Source organism: Polyodon spathula, chromosome 17 (assembly GCF_017654505.1).
Source record: "Polyodon spathula isolate WHYD16114869_AA chromosome 17, ASM1765450v1, whole genome shotgun sequence".
NCBI lineage: Eukaryota > Metazoa > Chordata > Actinopteri > Acipenseriformes > Polyodontidae > Polyodon > Polyodon spathula.
In genome coordinates, this window is record NC_054550.1 from 33,261,124 (window position 1) to 33,283,337 (window position 22,214).

Below are 22,214 nucleotides of genomic sequence, written 5' to 3' on the forward strand. Positions count from 1 at the left end.
GGTTTTGACTTTCTGTGAGAATGTGGAAGTTAGTGAGTGACAGACGCAGAACATTACCATGATTAAATTCTCCCAATGGAAATGGGACTACATTTCAGAGCATACTCCAAATAAAAAAATAAGATTGTAAAATGAACCTTATCAGCAAAATTCAGGAACAAACAAGACAAGGAAGATTTATTGTTGGATTTATTCCGGTTTGCAGGAAAGTGATTAGCAGTAACCTAATCCCTATATCATCAACGCTAGCATTTAAAAAAAATGTTACAGTGCTACTATACTGCATAATAACTTATTAACTCTGAATAAAACACTAATTATTTCCCACATGCTTTTTTTTCGGGGGTGGGGGTTGGTGCTTGTAGTGCAGTGTATATATCAGCAAGAACTAAATTAACACCACCAAATAACAAATGTAATCTTGTGACCTATAAAGGCTAGCTCATTAACCTAGCAACCCCCTGCCCAGACTTAGCAGCTGTTATTTCAAGCAGCTTGAATCTGTTTTTCAGTTTGTTATGCCTGATAAAGGTTCATTTCCCACAACACCCAGATGTGAACCTGCAGACTCACAGGACAGTGTGTCAGACACAGAAGAGGATGCCAAGTGGGTGTATCTGTGCTCTGGAGACTGCAGAGATGCAGTGGGAGTTGACAAGACAGGATCCACTATGATGTCTAAATCAGAAACCTTCCAGGTACCTGGAGATTTTTTCAAACATCGACCGTCTGTCTCTGCATGAGAGAAGCCATGGCAGAGCCAGCCGTCCAGGGGCCGGGCACACAAAAAAAAAAAAAAAAAAAAAAAAAAAATAAAAAAGAAACAGAAAAAAAAAGGACAGGAGGAAAATAAATAATAATAAGGTACAAAAATACAATGAAAACAGAGCAAGAACAGACAATGACAATACAAAAAACAGCATGGAACAAGAGGAATACTGTAGGCAGAAACCTAACATTGTTTCAAGCTTTAAAATGTGAAGTTGCTACACAGGGACTGTCATCCCACTACATCGTACACAGTATCCAACTTTTTATGATTAACCGTCTTTGTAAAAGCCCTTAATTCCTGTATATCATAATGAGTTGAAGGTATCCACCTTTAATTACAGGTATTGCACACTTATTTCATGAGAACAAGTTTCACAATAATGTGGAAACTGAAATGCAACAAAGGCAAATACACCAGCCCGTGTTACAATACAATGAGACACAGGATCAAAAAGTACAGAACAGCAATAGGTCTACGAAGAAGCATCAGGACTTACCTGACTTTGATCTGGCATGGCTAGTGCTGCCCGAGACAGTGAGGGACTGTGGCTTGACCGGGTCTCCTGGAATGTGATAGCTCCCCTCGGGTCTGCCAGGAGTAGGGACTTGGATATAAGGCCCTACAGCCGCCACTCTGCCTGAATGAGCAGGGACTGGCTGAGGAGAGGGGATCCCGTTAATCCGATTTAACTACAAGAAGAAGAGAAAGCCAGGTTGAGATGAACAGCATGCATAGAACAAAAAGGGAATAAAACCAACAAAGAACGGACAACAAAACTGAATGGAGTGAACAAACTTCATCCAGATTAGTATTAAAGCAGTATTAGTGTATTCCTAATAACAGATACAAAAGCTACTTTACAGTCATAAAACTACAGTGTCGGTCCAGAACACACACATTTTACTTATTTCAACTTAAATACAAGTACTTTCCTGCAGAGCGCTGTCTAAATTCAATCAAATTCCACTTAATGACAATAACTTTTAGTCCTCATGGTTTTTGCAACAGTTGTAACAGCACATTTACTAATGGTATGGGTACAACTGAAACCTCCCCCAAATTACTAACTACACAGAATTGAAGAATGTATCCTGACCTCCTGAACACGTTTAATTACGACACCTATCTAGTTTCACAAAGCTCAATATATTAGAGACAGTATCGTAGAGGGACAGGAATATTAAAACACAGCTCTTGAGTGATCTGATCTTACAGGGATGTTTTCTTTTTGACGTGCCTCAGCTTTTTTCTTGTAGAGCCGGTCCCTCAGCTCGTTGACACGCTTGTCCATCATGGACACTTCCATGTTGCGCTTGTTCAGAACCTCCTTCTGGTGCTGAAGCTTGCTATTCTGCTCCTGGTTCAGCTTGTTGCGGATCTGAACAGCAATCCACACATGCCAGGTTAGTCAAACGGCTCCATTTATACCTAAATGCTTCCGATTTTTAAAATTCATAAAAATAAGAAGCTACTGAGCCACTACACCTAGACTGTGTTTGCCCAATATGGTTATTTGGGATTAATACAGACTGAAAGAGTTCAAATCAATTTATTACAAATCCCTTTCCAATACATAACCTTTTACTGTATCATTTTTGGGATACAACCAAAACCGAGGCTACTTCACCTAGAAATAACCGTAAAGCATACAGTACATTTAAGCTGTTACAATTAAAAAAGCTTTTGTTACTTATAGTGTACTGGAGTAATATCGACAAATATTCCCTGGACTGCAATACTAAAGCGTTCCCATCTCCTGAGCAGCAGTGCTGAACTGTACCTGCAGCTCCTGGTACAGTTTCTTCAGCTCCAGTGCTGCGGCCCCCGTCACCTGCCCACTGAAGGACTGGAATCCGCTCAGCTTCCCTTTCCTGAGGTCCTCCAGCTGCTGGCTCAGCTGGTCCACCTTCAGCACGGCCGACTGCAGCTCGAGCTGCTTCTCCTGAAACATGGCGTGAATGTGCTCCACTTCTGCTGCTGTCAAAAACATCACAGAATTAGAATACAAAATGGAACAGCTAAAAACAAAAAAACAAAACTGGATTCTAGTGCTTCAGTAATCTAATGAATGTAATCCAATGAATATTGATAACTTTTTTTTTCAGTAAGAACAATGTTTCATCTTTCTGCAAAGGCCATTTAACTAAACACCTTTGAACGACAGCAGCTTGTTGTCATCATGGTTTGCACACTCAGGTTTCTATAGTGAATTCATACATTCCTACAAAAACTCTTGTTTTGGTTCGTGGGCACTTTCTAGCTGTAACCTGCCCAGCCCAATTCTCTGTGCAAATCCTGATCACCACTAACAAAACAAAGTATTGTGTCAAAAGGGTCGAAACACAATAGATACGAGATTGGGACCAAGCAGCTGACAAAACAAACATTTTAGGAGGGTAACAAGTTTAAAACTTTTATGTTCTATCCCTTAAAGCTGCAGAATCTCTATTAACAGACACTGTCTCTACAGATTTCCTTCAGTATCTAGTAGCATCGCCTTTTAAACAGCACCAGGCTTCCCTATAGCCAATACCTCCTAGCCGCATCCTGAACATAAATACCTTGATAACACTGCATTTTGGTTTTGAAAATACAACTCCCAGATATTTCTGGATGCATAAACCTTGCTACATAAAAGCTGCATGATCATTCAAGAACATTAGGCACAAACAATAACACACACACACACACACGCACACACGAGATGAAGAGTAGAACATGCCAAGATCTCATTAGCTGTGGCAGGAGGAAGGATCTGAATCAAAAGAAAACAACGAGCTGCAGGGATTGAGTAATGCTGGGGTTGCAATCAGCACAGCTGTAGCAACTCCCCTTTCCCCTTAAAGAGATCATGGGGAAAAAAAGAAATCACAAGCCCTTTTTATGAAACACTTATATGCTTCCCAGCACAGCTCGGCAAGCCATGCTGAAACTGTATCCAGTACTTTACTAGTTCAGTAATAAATACTATTCCATACCCTCTATTTGTCATTCTGCTTGATGTTTATGGCACTTTATAACCTGCTGGGATAGGAGGGATTTAAAACTGCAGCACACTCCCCTCCAGCAGTTGCGTTTCAATGTCTGCTCTTGAGATCACCAGTTTGCTAGCTAAGCTACCCCAGCAGAAGACATCATACCATCGCAAAACTACAGTCTGAAATCGCAAACTTTACCCCCACCCCCTCAAGATAAACAGCACATAGTTTGTCGTCCATGTCTAATGACTGAATTGTTTGTGTTCAAAAGAACAGTGTACGTACAGAGATTGCCATTCATGACTTTGCTATAATCCACTTGTCCTCTCATCGCTCTGATCTTCTTCAGTTTGGCCTCTTGGTTTTCTACTCTTTCTTTCAGCTTCTGCAGCTTCTCGCTCTCTGAAATGGACTGCTGCTGCCGCCGCTCCTGCTGTTTCAAGTATCGAAGACGTTGTTCCTGGAATATAAAAAGGGAGCCGAGTGATCCTGTGGATTGGTAATGTCATATTGCGTCTACAAGGTTCACAGTATTCCACTACGCAAACAAATTTCAGAAATAAACTCAAATTAAGCAAAATATCCATTTACCTCTGCTAATCCAAGATAGGTATAGGTATGTCAACGCAGAACCCAAAATACCAATGAACAAACTGGTCTCCTCCAATGTAAAATCAGACCAGTTAAAAAAACAAACAAAACAAAAAAACAACATGCTCTCTCCAAACCAAATATAAATCCAGGAAACGTACTTCATAAAAGTTCAGTCATTTTCCCTGCCAAACATTAAAACGCACAAAGCCCTACCAGAAAAAACAAAACAAAACAAAAAAAAACACCTTTATAAAAAGCTTTATGCTTACCCTTAGTGCTTCACGTACACACTTCAGACTGAGCCATTAGCTCTGAATACATCTACTCTACTTCCAGACAACCCAATTTCCTGCTGCTTGCAACCCTTTCCTGCCGTTGTAAAATGGATCCCAACCCTCCATGACTACATTTCCCAAAGAAAACAAAAACACTGGCAAGCACAGGGTTTAACCTTCCCATGATTAGAAAAAAAAGTCAGTGAACTAATAACAAGAATACATATCATAAGTGCTGGGATTAAATCAATCAAAACCAATAAAATAATTGGTTTGGATTTTAAGGTTAATGAAAAAGTGTCCAATGTTGAAGATGTAGTTTAATGATTTTTCATCCAAAACTTTCCAAAAGTCTGCACAAAGACAGCTAATAAACAAAATATGTCTCATCAAATCTAACAGCAGTAACTGAACTGAACAACAGTTATTAAATTCCTGTATTAACAAAATGAAACAAAATCATGCAGCAATGGGACACTGGAAGTAGTGTGTATCTGAATTTAAGGGAACACATTGTTCAGCTGTAGCATTGTCCCGGATCTGGAAGCCGGAAGCAGTTCCTTCGTCAGAGTCGTCATCTACTTAATATGATCACTGGGAACAGCTACACCCTCTCGAATCAAGAGATCCCACAATGTATCCCATGGGGTATTTAGTGTCTTCCAGGGAATGTTTTCTTAGGAAAAATGTGCTATATCTACAAATCACACATTACTGTCTTCTAAAAGTATTTCAATGGTGGTCTCTAAGAAAAGTAAACATTGACAGCCATGTTGCTGTGTGCTTTTGTGAGATTTCGCTCTAATTGTCAAGCAAGTAAAAATACCTTACAATTCACATATTCTTAAATTAAAGAAAGTGTACAATAAGACAATGGGGGGGCTGGTCCAAAACTGCCCTTCAAAAATCTCTTACAAAAAGGTATTGTTGATATTTCTTGCTCTAACAGTAATTGGATAAAGCAATATATACCGTTATTGCTTCCAGTTGTTTGCACTCTTGGCTCTGGTTTTAGCTGAGAAGACTCCCCAGAGTGATGAAAGCACTACATGAAGACTAGCAGGGTTTTAGACTGGCTTCAATTCAATTCTGAACCACTCCCTGATTTAATCCACCATCACAGTAATAACAGAGACACAAAAGCATCTCAACTGGGAAATACCTACAACACAAAATGAACATAGAAGTGAACTTCTATCTGCTGTCAAGCTACTATTATCCATGCCTGGTTCTTGATCCAAAATGATATTTTCTGTGTAAATAATTAATAATTAGACAACATACCTTAGCAACGAGCATCTGCTGCTGAGCCTCAATCTGCTGCTGTTGTCTTGTGGCCATTTCCTGTAGCTCTGAAAGAGTGAGCTCAGCACGAGGACTCCCAACCTGTGCACGGCAGAGAAGGCAAGACATGTCATTAACTACCAGGACTGCTGGAGATCTGAAGCCATTGGACTGGACCACTTTACCACAACACTGTGCTGTGCTGCACAGGGTCAGTGTCAATGTGGAAAGACACCAAACAAACCTGATAGACAGTAAGTGAGTAATTGATAGAATTAACTTCAATGACTCGTACTGAGCTAAATTCTTCTATAGCAGTTTATGCAAAGCAAGGATGAAATTGTTTTCTTTGCGCGTAGTTCGTTCTGTGCTAAAGCTCTTGTCACGCTGCCAAACAAAACTGCATTAAAAGTGTCAAGGTTTATCTATGATACAAAACCAAGATTTGAAGTATTTGTTTTAATCTGGTTTAGAATAGCTGGTAATGCTTATGCTTAAATATCACTTTGTGTAAACAAAACACCCAGAAACTTTTAAAAAAAGCTTCATTTTAGATTCCAAGGTAAAACTTGATTTATACATACATTTAACAAACAAATACATATCAAACAGAATAAAATTATGTTTTATCCCAAATCCTTAATATCAAGCAATATTTTGTATTGCATAATATAAATCCAGAAAAATGAATGTTGGTTCAGAGCATATGTCTTGTTTGGTATTCCGGTAAGTTTGATTCATAATAAACAAGTTAGCATGAAAATACCTCTCAATTCAATGACATCTGTCAGCAAAATTCCCCACGCTGTGGGAGTTAGAGACCAAAGGAATTCCAGAACTCAGCTATGCTGAACAGCAGTACAATCGCAAGGTTCAGTCTACCCAGCTACAGAACTCAAAAATGTTCTTACAGCATGTATGTAGGATCATTTGGCTCAAACATAAGGTATTTGTGCACCATGCAGTAGGTACCTGTAATACTTATTTTTTTGCATGAATGAAACAGCCCTCTACTTGAGATGTAGATCTCTGCGTGATGCCACTAAAGCACAGAGTACACTTTCATACCACTCCCCTGTAATAAAACATATCTATGCAAACAAACAATGACCTGGTTCAAAACACTCTTACCTTCAGCTGGATAACACATTGCTTTTCATTTTTAAATGACCCAGCTGTAGTGCAATACCAGATTTAATCACCAAGCTTACTGTACAATGGCTGGTAAACTCAGACGGCGATTGTCATTTGTATCCCTTTAACCTGGTCTTAAGAATGAAACTTCCAAAAAAGGATAAAGAAGAGAACTCACTTTGTAGTACTTCCTTTTATCCACATTGCATTCAAATTAGGCAATACGTCTACTTCCGAAAATCACAGAATAAACTTTCCCCAACAGCATGTAACAATTAAACCTTGTGGCGTGGGAGTACAGTATGTGATTTGCCAATGAGCCAAAACATTCAAAAAGTAGAGAAGTGGGACCATCTATGTTTGAAGGAACCCAGCAAAGCATACCATCCCCATTAAAACAATGAGGTACTATAGAATGAAGGGGAACTGATCTCCAACACTCTCTAGATGTGTTAAGAGTGCGTGGGATGTGGAAAGTGAAACGACAGGAGCTGCCTTTGACTGAAGACTTATTACTTTTGATCTGGTGACCACATTAGTTTTCTTTAGCTCCTCATTAACTTATCACCATGGCAACTGCTTTAAAAAAAAAAAAAAAACAGTTCAATATAAAGTCACTGGAGTATTACCTGCCAAACTCTAGAGTAATGAAATCCTCCTAATAATTACTGGGCAAACTCGCAAAGCAAAATATGACGTGTTATTCACATTGCTTTATTACCGTTTTATCACGGATGGGCTTGACATAAAATAAGCAACGAGGACGCATTATTGCTGTACAGTAAACAACATCACTCACAACCAACAGCAGCACTCGGAGGCACAAAGACGATTTTGTACATTCATCAGTTTAGGAATTGATATTTTTTATGTACAGAATGTTCGGGTGCTATAGTGATTTGTTACCAGACAGAAGCTGTCAGTAAGCATGCCTCATTGGCACAGTGATTGTTATAGTACTGAAAATGGGCGTGCACAAAACCATAAATACAAGAATAAAAAAAAAAACTGGATCCTAATTGTGGACAAACTGGGCAGATGAAGGAAGCAAAACCCAGTGGCAACGAATTGTAATGATTGCAACAATAATGTGTAACTGATCATCGAGAAAAATATCAAAACAGGTTCAGTTTAAGTTTCTGTTATATGGTTGGAGAAGTATAGTATAGCTAGAAGACATTATTAGACTTGGCATTTCTAACTCTGCTGGCATCCTTTGGTCTAAGCGCCATTTACCTCAGTACTATAACATTGGGGTTAGTCTTCTGCTTAAAACACTCCAGTAGTGCTTTGACCCTTGACCTCAGTCTTGAACCATACTGCTTCCCATTAGGGGGGAGGTTTCTGCTGCACAGTGCAGGGCTACAGGCAAGGGTTGGGGTAAAGCCCCCTGGGCTAATGTTTCTCATATCAGGTCACTCAGAACTTTGGGAAACAGCAGAAATGTAAAAGCAACAATAATGGTTTCTATAATAATCACCTTTCAGACACTGATCCAACAAACCCACATACTGTATCAAACTGAAGTGTTTCTGTGGGCGACAGTTACTCAGGAAAATGAACAGATGCAGCAAACTGACTCCTTAGGAATCAATACACTGGTAAACATAACAACGAGTGCTTCATTTAAAGCCCAGGTTTAGGTCTGTTTTGATATCATGCGGCTACACCAATTGTCACGTGAATACAAGAATAGCTAGTCTAGCATTTGTTATTATACATGTAAATCTGTCGGGGGTGATATCACAAGGGTCATGTTATCTTGAATATATTTATAAAAGTGATTATTAACAAACAACAGCTTTATGCCATTTTGATAAGTGCTAAACTCACTGCAGGGCTTCGTTTAAGATTGGAAAATGCATACCTACTTTTTTTATAGCCTAGAGCGTTGTTTTGCATTGCAGACGTTTTTTCACATATACTATAAAACTAAGTTCCCAACACACATCATACAACATACACTATACTTACATTACATACAGACACCATGTACAACTGCGCTCTTGTGCTGCAATGCATGGGTAACTCAGTGCCTACAGTTAAATGTGTTTACAGTTCATCTAATGGAGAAACGCTCTACTGTTTGTCTGGGCAAATCAATTATTTGGCCATCTTATTTTTCTGTGGTCTTAAGACCAAGTACAGCAAAACAATTGAAATTCAGTGCATGGTCACCCCACAGCACTTGTCTGATCAGCACGTTGTACTGATGACCCAATTTAAAAAAAAAAAAAAAAAAAAAAAAAAAAAAAAATGGTTTTAAAGTGTACTGCTTTACCTTATGTAACAAACAGTGCAACAGCACAGGAATATAATGGATCATTGTTTCGTTAGTTTTTTGTCTTGATAAGAATGGATGCTTGTTGAGCATAGAATGACACTTTTAGCAAAAGAGGAATACAAATTTTAGCTTTATGATTTCAATCAATTTGTTCAACATAAATATGTTGTTTACTTAGATTAAACTGCTGATTTAATATCTCCCACACTGCCAATCTTGTTGTAAACAGCTTATGCTGATAAATTTGCCAATTTCTAAACTGACATATAAACCATTTGAGACTAAATGCTACACTGCTTTAGCATGATCTGTCAAAACATCAGATGCATAAAGAGAGCACAACTAACTAGTTCTTAAAGTTACTTAAAAGATATTCGAAAGCTGCCAGCCTTTTGTATGGCTACTGCTCTTCACAAGTTTGACAGATAGTTATGCTGGCTGCACAATAAATTTCGATGACAAGAACACAATTCACTAGAGTGGCTCTTATCAAAACAGATCTATTACCTGCTGTGCATCTTCCCACGTAATTCTGCAGGATCGCACCTTCATTTTGCTGCACCGTCCTTCAGTCGTAAATTCCTGTACGGCCTCTACATGCTTCCACTCCATTTTCCCTTTTGCAGCTCCATTCAACTCGCAGCTGTTCATAGAGTTCTGATGAGCCAGGTCAGCCAATGTGTCCAAAGTAAATTACCATGGCATTTAAAATGAGGGCACTGCTCTATCCAAAACTTTTGCTTTGGTCTCGTGGCTAACGGCAGTACTCAATACGCTCTCCTGTAGGCCACACTCCTACTTACAACTAAATGCGTTTGTTTTCTTGTTCTTTCCACCCCCTGTCCTGTATCAATATGAAAAGCCATGCCTCTGCACTCATCAGCAATCAGTGACCAGAAAAGGCTAGTGGATTTCGCTGGCAGTCAGAGAGCTAATCAAAGTGAGACCAAGCCAGCTGTCAGCTCTAATCAGCTTGATGCACTGCACTTTTCAATTTCAGCACAAAAGGTTTATTGTAAAGTTTTGTACTTCCAAGTAAAGAATGCAGTTTAAAAAAAAAACAAAAAAAAAAACAACCATTTAAAGAGAGGTAATCTATATGAATAAAATTATATCTTAGTAAAAGCAACATAAAACAGAAAGCCTACTGAATGTTCAGTCCAATCCGACGCAGTTTCCATGAATTTAACTGAAATGCACCTCAGCCCAAACCCCACACACATGGTTTCTGTCATAAGTTCAGGCTGTGCTCAGCTGTGTGTGAAACCATTTGCTGTGGCTTAGGAACAGGTACCATTAATATGGGCCAGATGTAAATTCGGCTATTTAAATGTTTTAACATTTTATAGCTATTGTTAGAACCTCCACAGCTCTACTACATGAAACCTCTTAACCCCGTGCAGGTTTGTGGCTGAAATTGCTGTGCATTGTGCACCTCTCTGATTTTGCCCTTCGGTGCATTCCAATAACATGCCAAGCTAAATGTTTTCTCAGTAGATAAAATAAAACAAGCATTCTTCAGTAACCAGACTGCCAGCTGCATCTGTATGAAACAAACAACAATGGAAAAGCTATAGTGCAAACCAAGAGCAACATGAGAAATCGAATTCACAGTACATTACCTACTCTACAACTGTATTATAGCACACAGTGATGCCTATTCAATACAACAACTAAAACATATCTTCTTCTGGCACCACCCCCCAAACCAACACCCCCCAATGTATGCTATAAAGAAGTGACAGCTATTTTGTTCACTATTAACTATACAAAGCATTGGTAATCAATGTACATTATGACTCCCAGTATATCAGGCGTGACAAACTCCTTTAAAAATACAGCATTAGCTGTCCTTCAAATGCAGGCGTGCAGTTTACTGCCCCTAACCTTTACAGAGGACTCTGACCTTACCCACCTGGCTTCTACTAAACCAACACAGTTGAGCAAACAGTCTGGGTCAGATAGGGGGCATTACTGGGGAACTCATTACAGCCTCATTAGCACAAGTTCTTCCATTTCAGTATAAAAGTACACTCAAGATGTACTGTACAACTTTGAATCTTCAGGTATAAAAAGCGTGACGCATACACATTATACATAAAAATCTAATTTAAGAAAATTGGAAAGAAAGTACAAGCCTGAGGTAAGAACTCTGTTTCCATGGGGACAACAACTGATCTCACAATGCTGTGCACTTCAAGAAGTCAGGTGCAATTGAACTATAGATTAAAATGTGTGTAAACACAAGCTAAAGTACACAGCATTCCATTTCTCAACACATTCCATCACTGTCCGTAGATATCCTAGGAGCAAAACCCTAATCCTAACCGGCACATCTAATAAATGTGTTTAACTTCTGGTTTAATATAGCTCTTCAAAACCGTGTGTTATGTCTTATATGGCTTTAAACTTCTAATTCAGATCCTGCCACTGAATCTAGAATCCACCACTTAGTTATAATATCAGCACACAGTACAAGGTAATGGTTAGCCTACAGTTTGCTGCTCCCTTCCCGGTTTCACCCATTTTTGTTTCTGCACCAACAGCACTGAAACTCAAGTGTCAATTTAAAATAATCACCTACAACCATCTTTAACATTGTTTTTAAGATCCCAGGTATTTTCTCTCAAATAAATAAATTGATTAAAAAAAAAACAGCTACATACCAATTAAAAATTAAAGTTTATTCACATGGTGTGCATTTGGAAATAAATACATACAGTGTTTGCTCTTTATGCCATAGCCTGGATCCATCGAGAAGAGACTGTGCTATTTGTTCAGCCATATAATGAGAATGCAAGCACTAGTGGAATGGCATTACAGGACAAATGGAAGACCCAACCATATCTCATTCGAGCCAGTTCGGAGGTAGAATATTCAGCCTTATTTTAGTACTGTGATTAGTGTCTCCACTCCTTTGCTGCTTCTTTTTATGATTTAATTACTATACATAGAACAGTACCTAAAAATGTAAATGCAGGGGGCAAGAGTGGCTACTGGCCCTTCTGAGTCATTTGTGGATTTGCAAAATGTAGCCACGTGTTAGAACGGAATCCAAACAAGGTTTCTATTACAGAAATTCAGAAACCTATAATAGGCAATTGCAAAACACAGGGTGTGTGACCTGCTTAAACACCAAGGAGACAACCTCATTCCTACAAAACCTATAATTACCTACTCTACAAAGCGATTCATTCTCAGATTGCCAACAAAGATCCAATAATAAAATCTATGGTTCCTGTAAAGTTTCAAAGCAAAATACTGACTCATTGTATCAGTCTGTTTAGCTCCATTAGGAATGCATGGAAAAATTCACTAATAAAACTTTGGGAAGCTTGATATTTTACAATCTTGTTTCTTCATCTGCGTGCATTCTGTCTCAAACAAGGTTCTGTAAAAGTATCAGTTTTGAAAAGTAGAAACTCTCCTTCTAAGGACCAACAATTAAAATAATGACAGTGTTATATTGACAGGGATTTTCAACAACCTACAGCACAAAAAGCCCAACATGGTCTGACTGCAAAATAAATCAATACAGTACATGCTTATGCAGTCTCTTTGATGCGCTCCTGCTGTTGTGAGATGCTATTTTAATTGTAATCATGTAATAGTGGTTACTGATTAATTATGGTTTAACAAAGAAATGGCTGAATGAACATAAATAACTATACACACACTTTTTTGGAAACGTTATCCTCTAAAACAAAATGAGATATTCTTGAAAAACTAGTACATTTTTTCGGCAGGAAACAACTAATTTGATAATATTGAACATGCTACTCGCATAAACAAACACCCACAATATATTCATGTTTCAGTGATTTTTTCGTAGCGTAATTTGACTACGGCATACTGAATTGCCACAACAGTTTAGTATTCCATCATCCAATATCATTCCTACCATTATTTTAAAAAAGGGCAGTATTATCCAGCCAGGTACTGGTACAGTCATTTTAATAATAAACCAAAATACACTAACACAGTTGAGCACATAGTCAGCTGGGTCAGTTAGGGGGCAAACGCTGCACATATTTTGTAACTTACTGACTTAAGCTGTTCACATACATACATTAGTAAACATGAACATCCTTTAAAAATCATAATTCATTCAATTCTGCTGCTGACGTGTAACCACATACAGCATGTGTTTATTCAGATAGCTTGCTGGAACAGTAACAGCAATTACATGAAAGTATTTTATGTTAAATTGTAAAAAGACAATTTAAATCAAGCATACTTTTTTTTTTTTTTAGCTAACAAGGTTAAGTGTGAAATTCCTTTTTTATAGTCCTTCAGGCACACATTCCTGTCTCCGTGACTCTTACAGTAAAGAGCCCACATTGCCTAGAACAGGCGATTTCAGGAGCTTATTTATTCCCACGGTACAGGGTTTTGGAAGCACAAGTGAAACTTTGTTACAAATAACATGCTAATAAACCACATTCAGATAAAGATAATTGGTGACTTGGAAAGAATTGGAAAGCATTCATGTGATTCTTTCAAGAAAGATCAGAACAGACCACAACTTTCCCTTGAAAACATCAAAATGTAAAATACATAAAGCAGCATAATGCAACTGTGTTCACTTCAAAAGAAATGCAAATATAGCAACATTATTTGCAGAAGCACAAATAAATATAACATGCAGAAAAAAAAAAAAAAAAGAAAAACCTGCCTTGTTCTACAAACAGCAACAATATTACGCATTGCAACAGCAGACAAAATATTTCTATAGTTAGTATACTTACCTCTACTAGCAAACATTCTGATGGGTTACCCTTTATATTTTTGCCAGTGCTTCAAGCATGCTGTATGCCAAACATTTCCCCACATTCAAAGACTGCTAAATAATAATTGAACTGATGTGAAGTGCTGCCCTGCTCAAATGCCCTGTGTTGGCAAGTCACAGGACAATGAAGACTATAAGCTTCTTACTAGGTTATGTCACAAAATTGGTGTAATCCTCAAAATTATAGACCAATGCCAGGGCCGGATGACTAAGTGCTCTTTGGGTTAACCATACTATTTACTCATTAACTGGAGAAACAACAATAAAAATAGTATTATATTAGCAGTCAGAGCAACAGAAGATTATGTTGATATTGACATATCTGTTACCATACTGCTTCCAAGAGCCAGAAAGCTCCAAGCCTGCTGTATTGCAATAGGGCAAACATGCTAAAACAGTTGTCTCCTCTCCAGCAGATGGGATTAAGAGCAAAGTTCTACTGCTAGTTTTTCAAGCCTAGTTTTCACACCTAGAGATATCAACCTTCATTCAGGTCTCCAAGCAGCAGGTGCCCCAGAGTACAGTTCTAGATTTGCACAGACAAACCCTGGACCAATGAGCAAACAAAATCATAAAAGATGGCAAAGAGGGGCTGGGAAACGAATGGTCTGGGATAAAAAAGGGTCAAAGATATTGTGGATAATCAAATAAAAAGACACAAGTAGCATCAGACATCTGGCCCAGGAAAAAGACAACAGATGGATGACGAAAACAGGAATGGTGGCCTAGGCCTTGAAAATCAGAAACCCCCTAGAGATAAGACCAGGAGATGGTGTGCAAGTGCACTGGGAATGGTGGGTCATCAATTCGGGGGGAGATTTTTGTCCAACAACTTCATATGAATGCAACAGATTAAAAAGGGCCAGTACTTGCCTACTTTGGCCCAATTGGAAAGAGCTAAATTTTAAGCTTGCATATAATATACTGTTTATAATGTTGGATTATGAGAAGTACTTTTTGCAGAAATGGGCTAAAAGGTTTCATTAAAGTGTGATAATCTTATTGCCACAACTTAACAAGTATTTTTATTTTTATTTACAGATATTTATTATTAAAGTAAATAAAACCACAAAAATATATAATAGATATCTCGACAACCTTTCGCAGAAATAGCCGACGTGGTTAACAAATCGCTTGGAGCTGACCATATGAGTATTCATGTCTCACACCCCTGAAAGAAGAATTTCACAACCAGCATTGCAAAGCGAGGATGGATTTCAACACCGACCAATTTAAGACTTGACATGTCTATTTACTTCACCTAGTTAACATTAACAGGATTACATTTTTTAAAGAAAACCCATTCCTAAGAAAAAGGGGTTATGCATTCTTAAACATTATTAACAGCGTCCCGATTCCTGGCAAATTCTCTTAATTATAGCATACTTTGGAAAAACCCCAAAGGTAACTCTTGAATTAATGATCATTTCTCTTTGGAATATCAGATTGGAAAAACAGTTCTTAAACACATGTCCTCTGGAGGGGTGTGTGTGTGTCTTTAACAAGTCATTATTGTTCCCGAACACTCTGATACTAAGAGAGGTTTTTTTTCAGCAGATGGTACGAGAAGCAAAAACAGCAGCCATATGATTTTCTGACTAATTAGCGTATCATAGGACGCCCTGTCCTACAAATCATGGGTCCTAATTACTGTACTAAAATGATGTTTCCCACCAGGTTAAATTAGTAAAACTTGTTATTTTTGACCAGGTCACAGTGTGTGCATATATATATAAAAGAAAGAAAGTAGTTCTCCATAGCAGCTTCTCCGTAGGCTAGCACTTCTCTTTTGTAAGACCACAAACAAACAAATGGAGTGGCAATTCCAGTCACAGCTCCATAACCTTTTTATACACAATTCGAATTTGAGGGACTACAGTAACTTGCTTGTTCTTCACTGCAGTTGCTTTATTGTACTAAAAAATAACTGGTCATAGTGCACAATATTCTCATTCAATTGCATGCAGAGGTCAAACACCTTATTTATTATTTTAAAGAGTCTTAAGCCAATTTATAAATGTATATATATATAGCTCGGTGGTTTGTGTTATTCAGTAACTATTTTAAGAGTTGTTCAGTATCTATCTCCTTACGTAAACAAAACCCATGGGTCTTCTTACTTTTACTGTGATAAAAATGCAGCAATTTGTATATCATCTATAAAAGTTGTTTTCAGCAGACGGGACAGCTGTGGCTGCAGGCTTCCCATCACCTTGTTAACATTAACAGGATTACAGTTTTTAAAGAAAACCCAAGCATAGGGGATGCCCGGTCCACTACAACCTTAACACGTTACAAGAGAGCTGCAACTCGAACCCTACTTTTAGAACTGAGGAGGACTTCTTGAAATCTGGTTAAAAATCCTCCTTGATAAACCAGGTCTATTCAACTGAACACTCTAAAGTAAGGTTAGGGAAAGAGAGATATCGGACACATACAAGCTTTGTGTCTACAAAAACACAGTGAAACCCAAGGAGGTGATTCTACTTTAATTCATTCTTTAGAGATCATTGTGCTTAGATAATGCAGGCGGCAAAAAACATGTTATATTATTTCTGATTATTTTATCAAACCACATACACCTGCTTTTAGCTCTACCCTTTATTTTATTCTGAATGTTTGCTTGAAATTGTAACAAATACAATAAAATAATGTAAAGTGTTTTTTAGATTAACTGGTTTCTACTTTAAACCATTAAGTACCACATTATTTTTTCTTTGAAAAAATCCATAACACAAGTTGTATTTATGTCAATTCTAACAAAAAAAAAAACACCAACATTTCCTCATAATATAGTTAAAGATAAAATTAAAATAGCAGGTAGATGATGCCAGTTAATTATAAAAGTATCCTGTCCTCAAATGAAGACAATGGCACTTGGTGGGTTATGGGAGGGAGGATTTGTACAGCTGTTTGGATCAATGAAACAGACCCCAGTGTTGTGTGTGGGTGTGTGCTTCTCTTGATTTTTTACATACCCCGTTTTCACAGTGCTTGTCTGCAGGCATGTTAACTCCGTTTCTTCTGTTCAGTTGATCTTGCGCTTGTTGGCCACCTAAAAACAGTGACTAAGATTACAAATTCTAGCCTCTTAAAGCAGAACAGTTTGCATGAATAATAATAATATCTGTGGGATTTGATACAGCGGAACTAATTTTCTCCAGGGCTTTAAACTCCAGTTTAATATCACTGGAACTGTTACAGTCTTTTCATACATATGGTTGCATAAAGAACCACCTTTGTTGTTGCGCTTTGTTTGAGATGATCTCCAGGTTTGTAGATGGGAGTCACTGTGAAGGTGTTATCAAGATCCATCCATACTATAACCAACACAGTGAAAACCTCTTCTTGTAATCATGTTCTCCTTCATTTTGACTTTTTTTTTTTTTTTTTTTTTTTTTTAAATGAACCAGCGATTCTATTTAGAAAAGATCAAATTACTTTAAAATTAAATAAACAAGTTGGTTCACCAGTTGAGTGAGGTAAACATGTTGTTCACGTTTACTACCACTAGCAGAAAGCATGGAGTAATCCGATTATAGGACACTAACCTCCTTCAATTCGGAGCACTAGAACTTGCCATGCTTTTGGTATTACTTCATTAGTTTTGACAAATAAACAGTGATGTAATCCACGACAGCAACCCAAACCTCAGGATATGCAAACAATACATCTAGTTATAATGTACCTTATTCTTCATTACTTTCATCCGAGGTAAGGCTTGTGTTTAGCCACTTCTGTTTAGCTATAACAGATCTACTGACTTCTTGGGTGGTAAAAAGTGACTCGTGGGTAGAATGGTTAATTTAAAAACAGCTACAGGTTCCCATTTGAATTATTTTAGTTATTTTGGCAACAGGTATAATTATCACCTTTGGGACCATGTTTAAAATAGGATTATGGTCTTTTTACTTAAATTGTGCTAAGGGTGTAAAAATATCCTCGTTATCGGAGTCATCCTACCAGAAAAAAAAAAAAAGTGCTGTATAATTTAAGATCTGACGGTGTGAATTCAAACTGAATCTCCACAGACTATAATCATTTCCTGTCTGTTGAGCTTTTCTGACACCTCATACCAAGCATGAGGGGCACTGAATCCTTGACATCTTTAAAAACAGCACAGCTTGAACACACACAACAGCTTAGCCACCATACTCCAAACCAACAGCCTGAACAAGAAACATCTTTAACGAGGATGAGTTCAAAAACACCACCATGTGATTCGAGTAATGCAAGTCAGGACCTGATGATGTAAAAAAACTTCATTTTTGCTATAGCACCAGTCTATAAAAAGACTTGTATTTGATCCAAAAGTAAAAGGAGTGAGTTTATTCTCACAATTGGACAGACTGTTTTCTCAAACCGATCAACGTACTGCTGTCTCCTAGTAATTTAATTATACATTACAGTACATTCACACAGGATTAATTTCAAGAGCTCAATTTGTTTTATCAGATACAAAAGGAACCGGTTTGGTTTGCATTCTTTCAATATCAGCTTTTGCTGTCTCTCTCTAGCTTAAGTCACACAATTCTTTCAGGGTTCTACTTCTTGCAGCAAATGTTTTATTGTTTCAAAAATAAACTTTCAGTTGCACAGATAAAAACAGACATTTAATTTAGAAAATTCAATAGCGTTTCAACAAGCAGTAGCGTTTCTTTTTCAATCTTCTAGTGGAAATGGCTGCCATTGAATTTACACGAAAACATTTATTTATTCATTTTTTACACACATTTATACACTCTCTCAGACTGGGATCTAGGAGTCCCGCGAGGTTATTACCTAATTTCCAACAGCATAAGTTAACATACGTTAATGTAAGACGGGACCTTATGTCAAAACTGAAAGGGTTAAAAATTTGCTTAAAGAAAAATTTGCATGAATCCATCAAAGCCGCTGCTATCTCTATTATTCACCTACCCTGCTCACTGCTCTCTGCTGGAGACTCCTCATGACGCAGAAAAAACGTCACTTCTTGCCTCCGAGGGCCCCATTTCTGCAGATGTTCGTACATCATGTGATCGACAGGTATCGCTCGCTCTGCCAGGGAAAAGCCTACTGTTAGTTTGCCTTGTCTAACAATCTTGACAGTCTTTAGATGAAGAATTATAAAGCATGAATGAACAGTGGGGCTTTACGCAGGTTCTCTACTGCCCAACCTCCGTGCAAAATACATTCCTGTGTTTAGAAAACATTTCAAACCCATCCTGCACGAGAACTTGTACTACAAGCTGTAACAATCAAAAATACCACACACATACAAGTTATTTTGAAGGCATTTTAATAAAAAGCTGTTTGAAATGCAGAGCGCTGCAGTGCCATGGCAGGTTCCATTATAAACAGCTTTCTTTGCCGAGATGGCAATTTATTCTTAATATTAAAAGAGTGTAATGGAGCACATTAACGCTTTGGATCCCAGAATGCCTGCATCTCTTTCAACATAATTTGTTCTTAACATAGTTATTTTGATTGAATAAGAAATATTCACAATTTACAGTACTAGCTTTAAATATATACATTACAAAAAGCAGGTGTAATTTAACAGCAATACTTACCTACTTTTTGCTGTAATGCAGTAACCCCAGCAGCAGGAACTGCTTTCTCATTTCCGCACATCTACCACACTACAAAGCTTGAACAAACAACTTTTTCTGCGAAACAGGCAGGTTGTACTTAGAAGAGACCCTGCACTCACAAGTGTCGATCTTTGCGTTTAATCCCGTTAGTGGCAAACTAGACATTATCTCAGAGCACACCAGTGAGTCATTTCCTATTACTGTACTCCCAACAGCACAATGGTCAGGGGCTACAGAAACACCCACAAGAAACACCGGCATGGCACACAGTGAGATCACAGCATGATCTTTTATGGATACTCTCCTGCGGGCTCTAAAATAAGACAGGTGACTCATTTGACTGGGAAATGCTCTTGTTTTGAATTACATTTTTTTATACTTTACATGCAGAACTTTTACTATTAGAGTTCACTATTGGTGAACAGATTTATAGATCGGTTGTCAACTTAATAATTAGCAAGCTGGATAACCCACCCCAACCTCATGTAATAAACCCCAACCTCATGTAATTCCAACAGTGTGGTTTATTGATTGAAGAAACACCTCGAACTGACAGGACAGGATTACAATCGGAACATGAGATCAACCTCGTAAAAATAGCCTGTCCATCAAGTTCAGATTTAATATCTACAGCAGTCTTCACCAAAGTCTGGTTTAGACATTACAAAGTGAAATCGGCTATCACTGCTTCAAAAGAAAAGGATCCCCTTCTACAGATGGCCATAGAGTTACTGTACAGTCTGGTTTACAATAAATCTGCAACAAGTTAGAGATACAGCTTCCTTATTTACAAGAAAAGGAAGTGCTCAGCCAAACTGCTAAAGTATTCTTGGAAAGTTGCCCGACTTGAAAAGGACCCACTACTACACTAAAGGGCTTATGTTTTCCATTGGTTTAAGGGATTTGGAGGTCACCGTGAGAGCAGTCTGAAGCCAAGATGATTCACCTCAGACATGTCTACAATGAGTACTCCAGGGCAGGCTGGCTACCTACCCACAGAGGCGCTATACACTCTGCTCAACTAGAAAAACAAATGGATATTGGCTATTAGTCACTTAGCACTGTGCTATGTTAACTCTTTCAGCACTGTAGGAAAGACTAACTTATTTATTATGTACATCTATAGCGTGTCCGTTTTCTTTATTTGTCAGTATAATAAGACACTAACTATTTAACTGATTTTCATGGGGCTGTACTTCTATTGCAGAGGGGTATACTGTATCTGGCCAATTCCAGGATAAGATAGCGCTGGATTTTAGTCGATAGTTTCCCAGCACTAGGTTGCATCAACCAGTTATCCGTGGTTATCCCCAGATTAAGCCTAAAAATAGGTTGTGACATGATCCAGGGTGATTCACCAAGGCAGTAAAAAACTTTAGTAAAATCCAGGATTGGATTATCTCTGCAGGGTAAAGGATGATCAAATCGGTCCCTTGAGTTAAGTGCTCAATAAACTGTAGTAACAGTGTTGTAAATAAACTGTACAGTTTAGACCTGTACTGCCAAATTCACACATCGCCACTTACAGTATTAATCAACACACACACAAGTTTGGTGCAGCCAAAAGTAGAATGAAAGAGATATTTAAATACAAGGCTGTTACTTCATGAATTCAGAGGAGGTTCAGGATGCAAAAATGTCACATGTACCAGTATTATTATTAGAAAGGAAACGCTGCTTACAAAAGGAGTCTACAGGTTCCTGTACCTTACACTTCTGATAGAATGCTAAAATGTATACATGGAAATTGTAGTAAGTGAAAGCAATATCTAAGTTTCAGAAATATAACAAAAATGATTCTATTCAAATTGTCTGTTGCATATGATGCATTAAATTGGTCAACTGCGGCAGCCTTGAAAAACAAAAAAGAGTTCATGGTTAATGGACAATACCCACTAGAGCTAGAGAACCACACAGCACAAAATGCTGTTATCAGAAACCCAAATTGTGGGCAACCATATCAGGTCAAAGTGAAGGGTACCTTTATATTTTGTCCAAGGAATTCTGGATCTAAAACGATTTGTGGAAATATGCCTTAAATAAACAACAACAACATATAGCTTCCCTTTTAGCAATCCTATGTGATCTGGTCATCCCAATTGGAATTATGAATGGTTGGTGATGTTGACCAGTTTACACCAGACTACTCTGTGTCCAGTGGTCCGGTAACTGGAGGTTTTATTTCTTTTGCATATCTCGTGTTAAACCATGGGACTGACACAAATAAAGTGACCAACGTGGTGCTGGATTGGGTAGGCAAGGCTTACTGTTTTCGCATAGTCCTTGCCATACGGATAAAGGGCCCTTTTACTGGGTCACATCATTATAGCATGTGAGAACGGCACTGGCATGGCAGAGGGATTACAGGAACCATGAGGAACGATCATGCCATGACCCTGTTACTCACCTCAGGGAGAAATATATTCAGCACAGCAGCAATAGGAAAGAGTCGGACTGATCAATTGGAAAAGCACAGGGACGTGAGCAAAATTATACAGTTACAGGCTCTTAATTTGTTCACACCTCTT

At 38.1% G+C, this 22,214-nt stretch overlaps 1 protein-coding gene across 11 annotated transcripts in view; it reads right to left on the reverse strand.

Moving 5' to 3' along the window:
- LOC121330314 (apoptosis-stimulating of p53 protein 1-like) overlaps positions 1-22,214 on the reverse strand; it is a 45,083-nt gene that overhangs the window by 8,750 nt on the left and 14,119 nt on the right. For 2 of the 11 annotated variants that reach the window (XM_041276742.1, XM_041276739.1), the window contains exons 3-10: positions 19,031-19,150; positions 17,089-17,165; positions 5,904-6,005; positions 4,036-4,210; positions 2,553-2,749; positions 1,986-2,150; positions 1,269-1,461; positions 574-735 (exon numbers count right to left, since the gene is read on the reverse strand). In XM_041276742.1, coding sequence (XP_041132676.1) covers positions 574-735; positions 1,269-1,461; positions 1,986-2,150; positions 2,553-2,749; positions 4,036-4,210; positions 5,904-6,005; positions 17,089-17,165; positions 19,031-19,150 — 1,191 coding nt within the window. Of the gene's footprint in view, positions 1-573; positions 736-1,268; positions 1,462-1,985; positions 2,151-2,552; positions 2,750-4,035; positions 4,211-4,613; positions 4,703-5,903; positions 6,006-9,828; positions 9,949-17,088; positions 17,166-19,030; positions 19,151-19,665; positions 19,807-22,214 lie in introns of those variants that run through there. The other 9 variants (XM_041276746.1, XM_041276740.1, XM_041276741.1 and 6 more) reach the window with 9 other exon arrangements.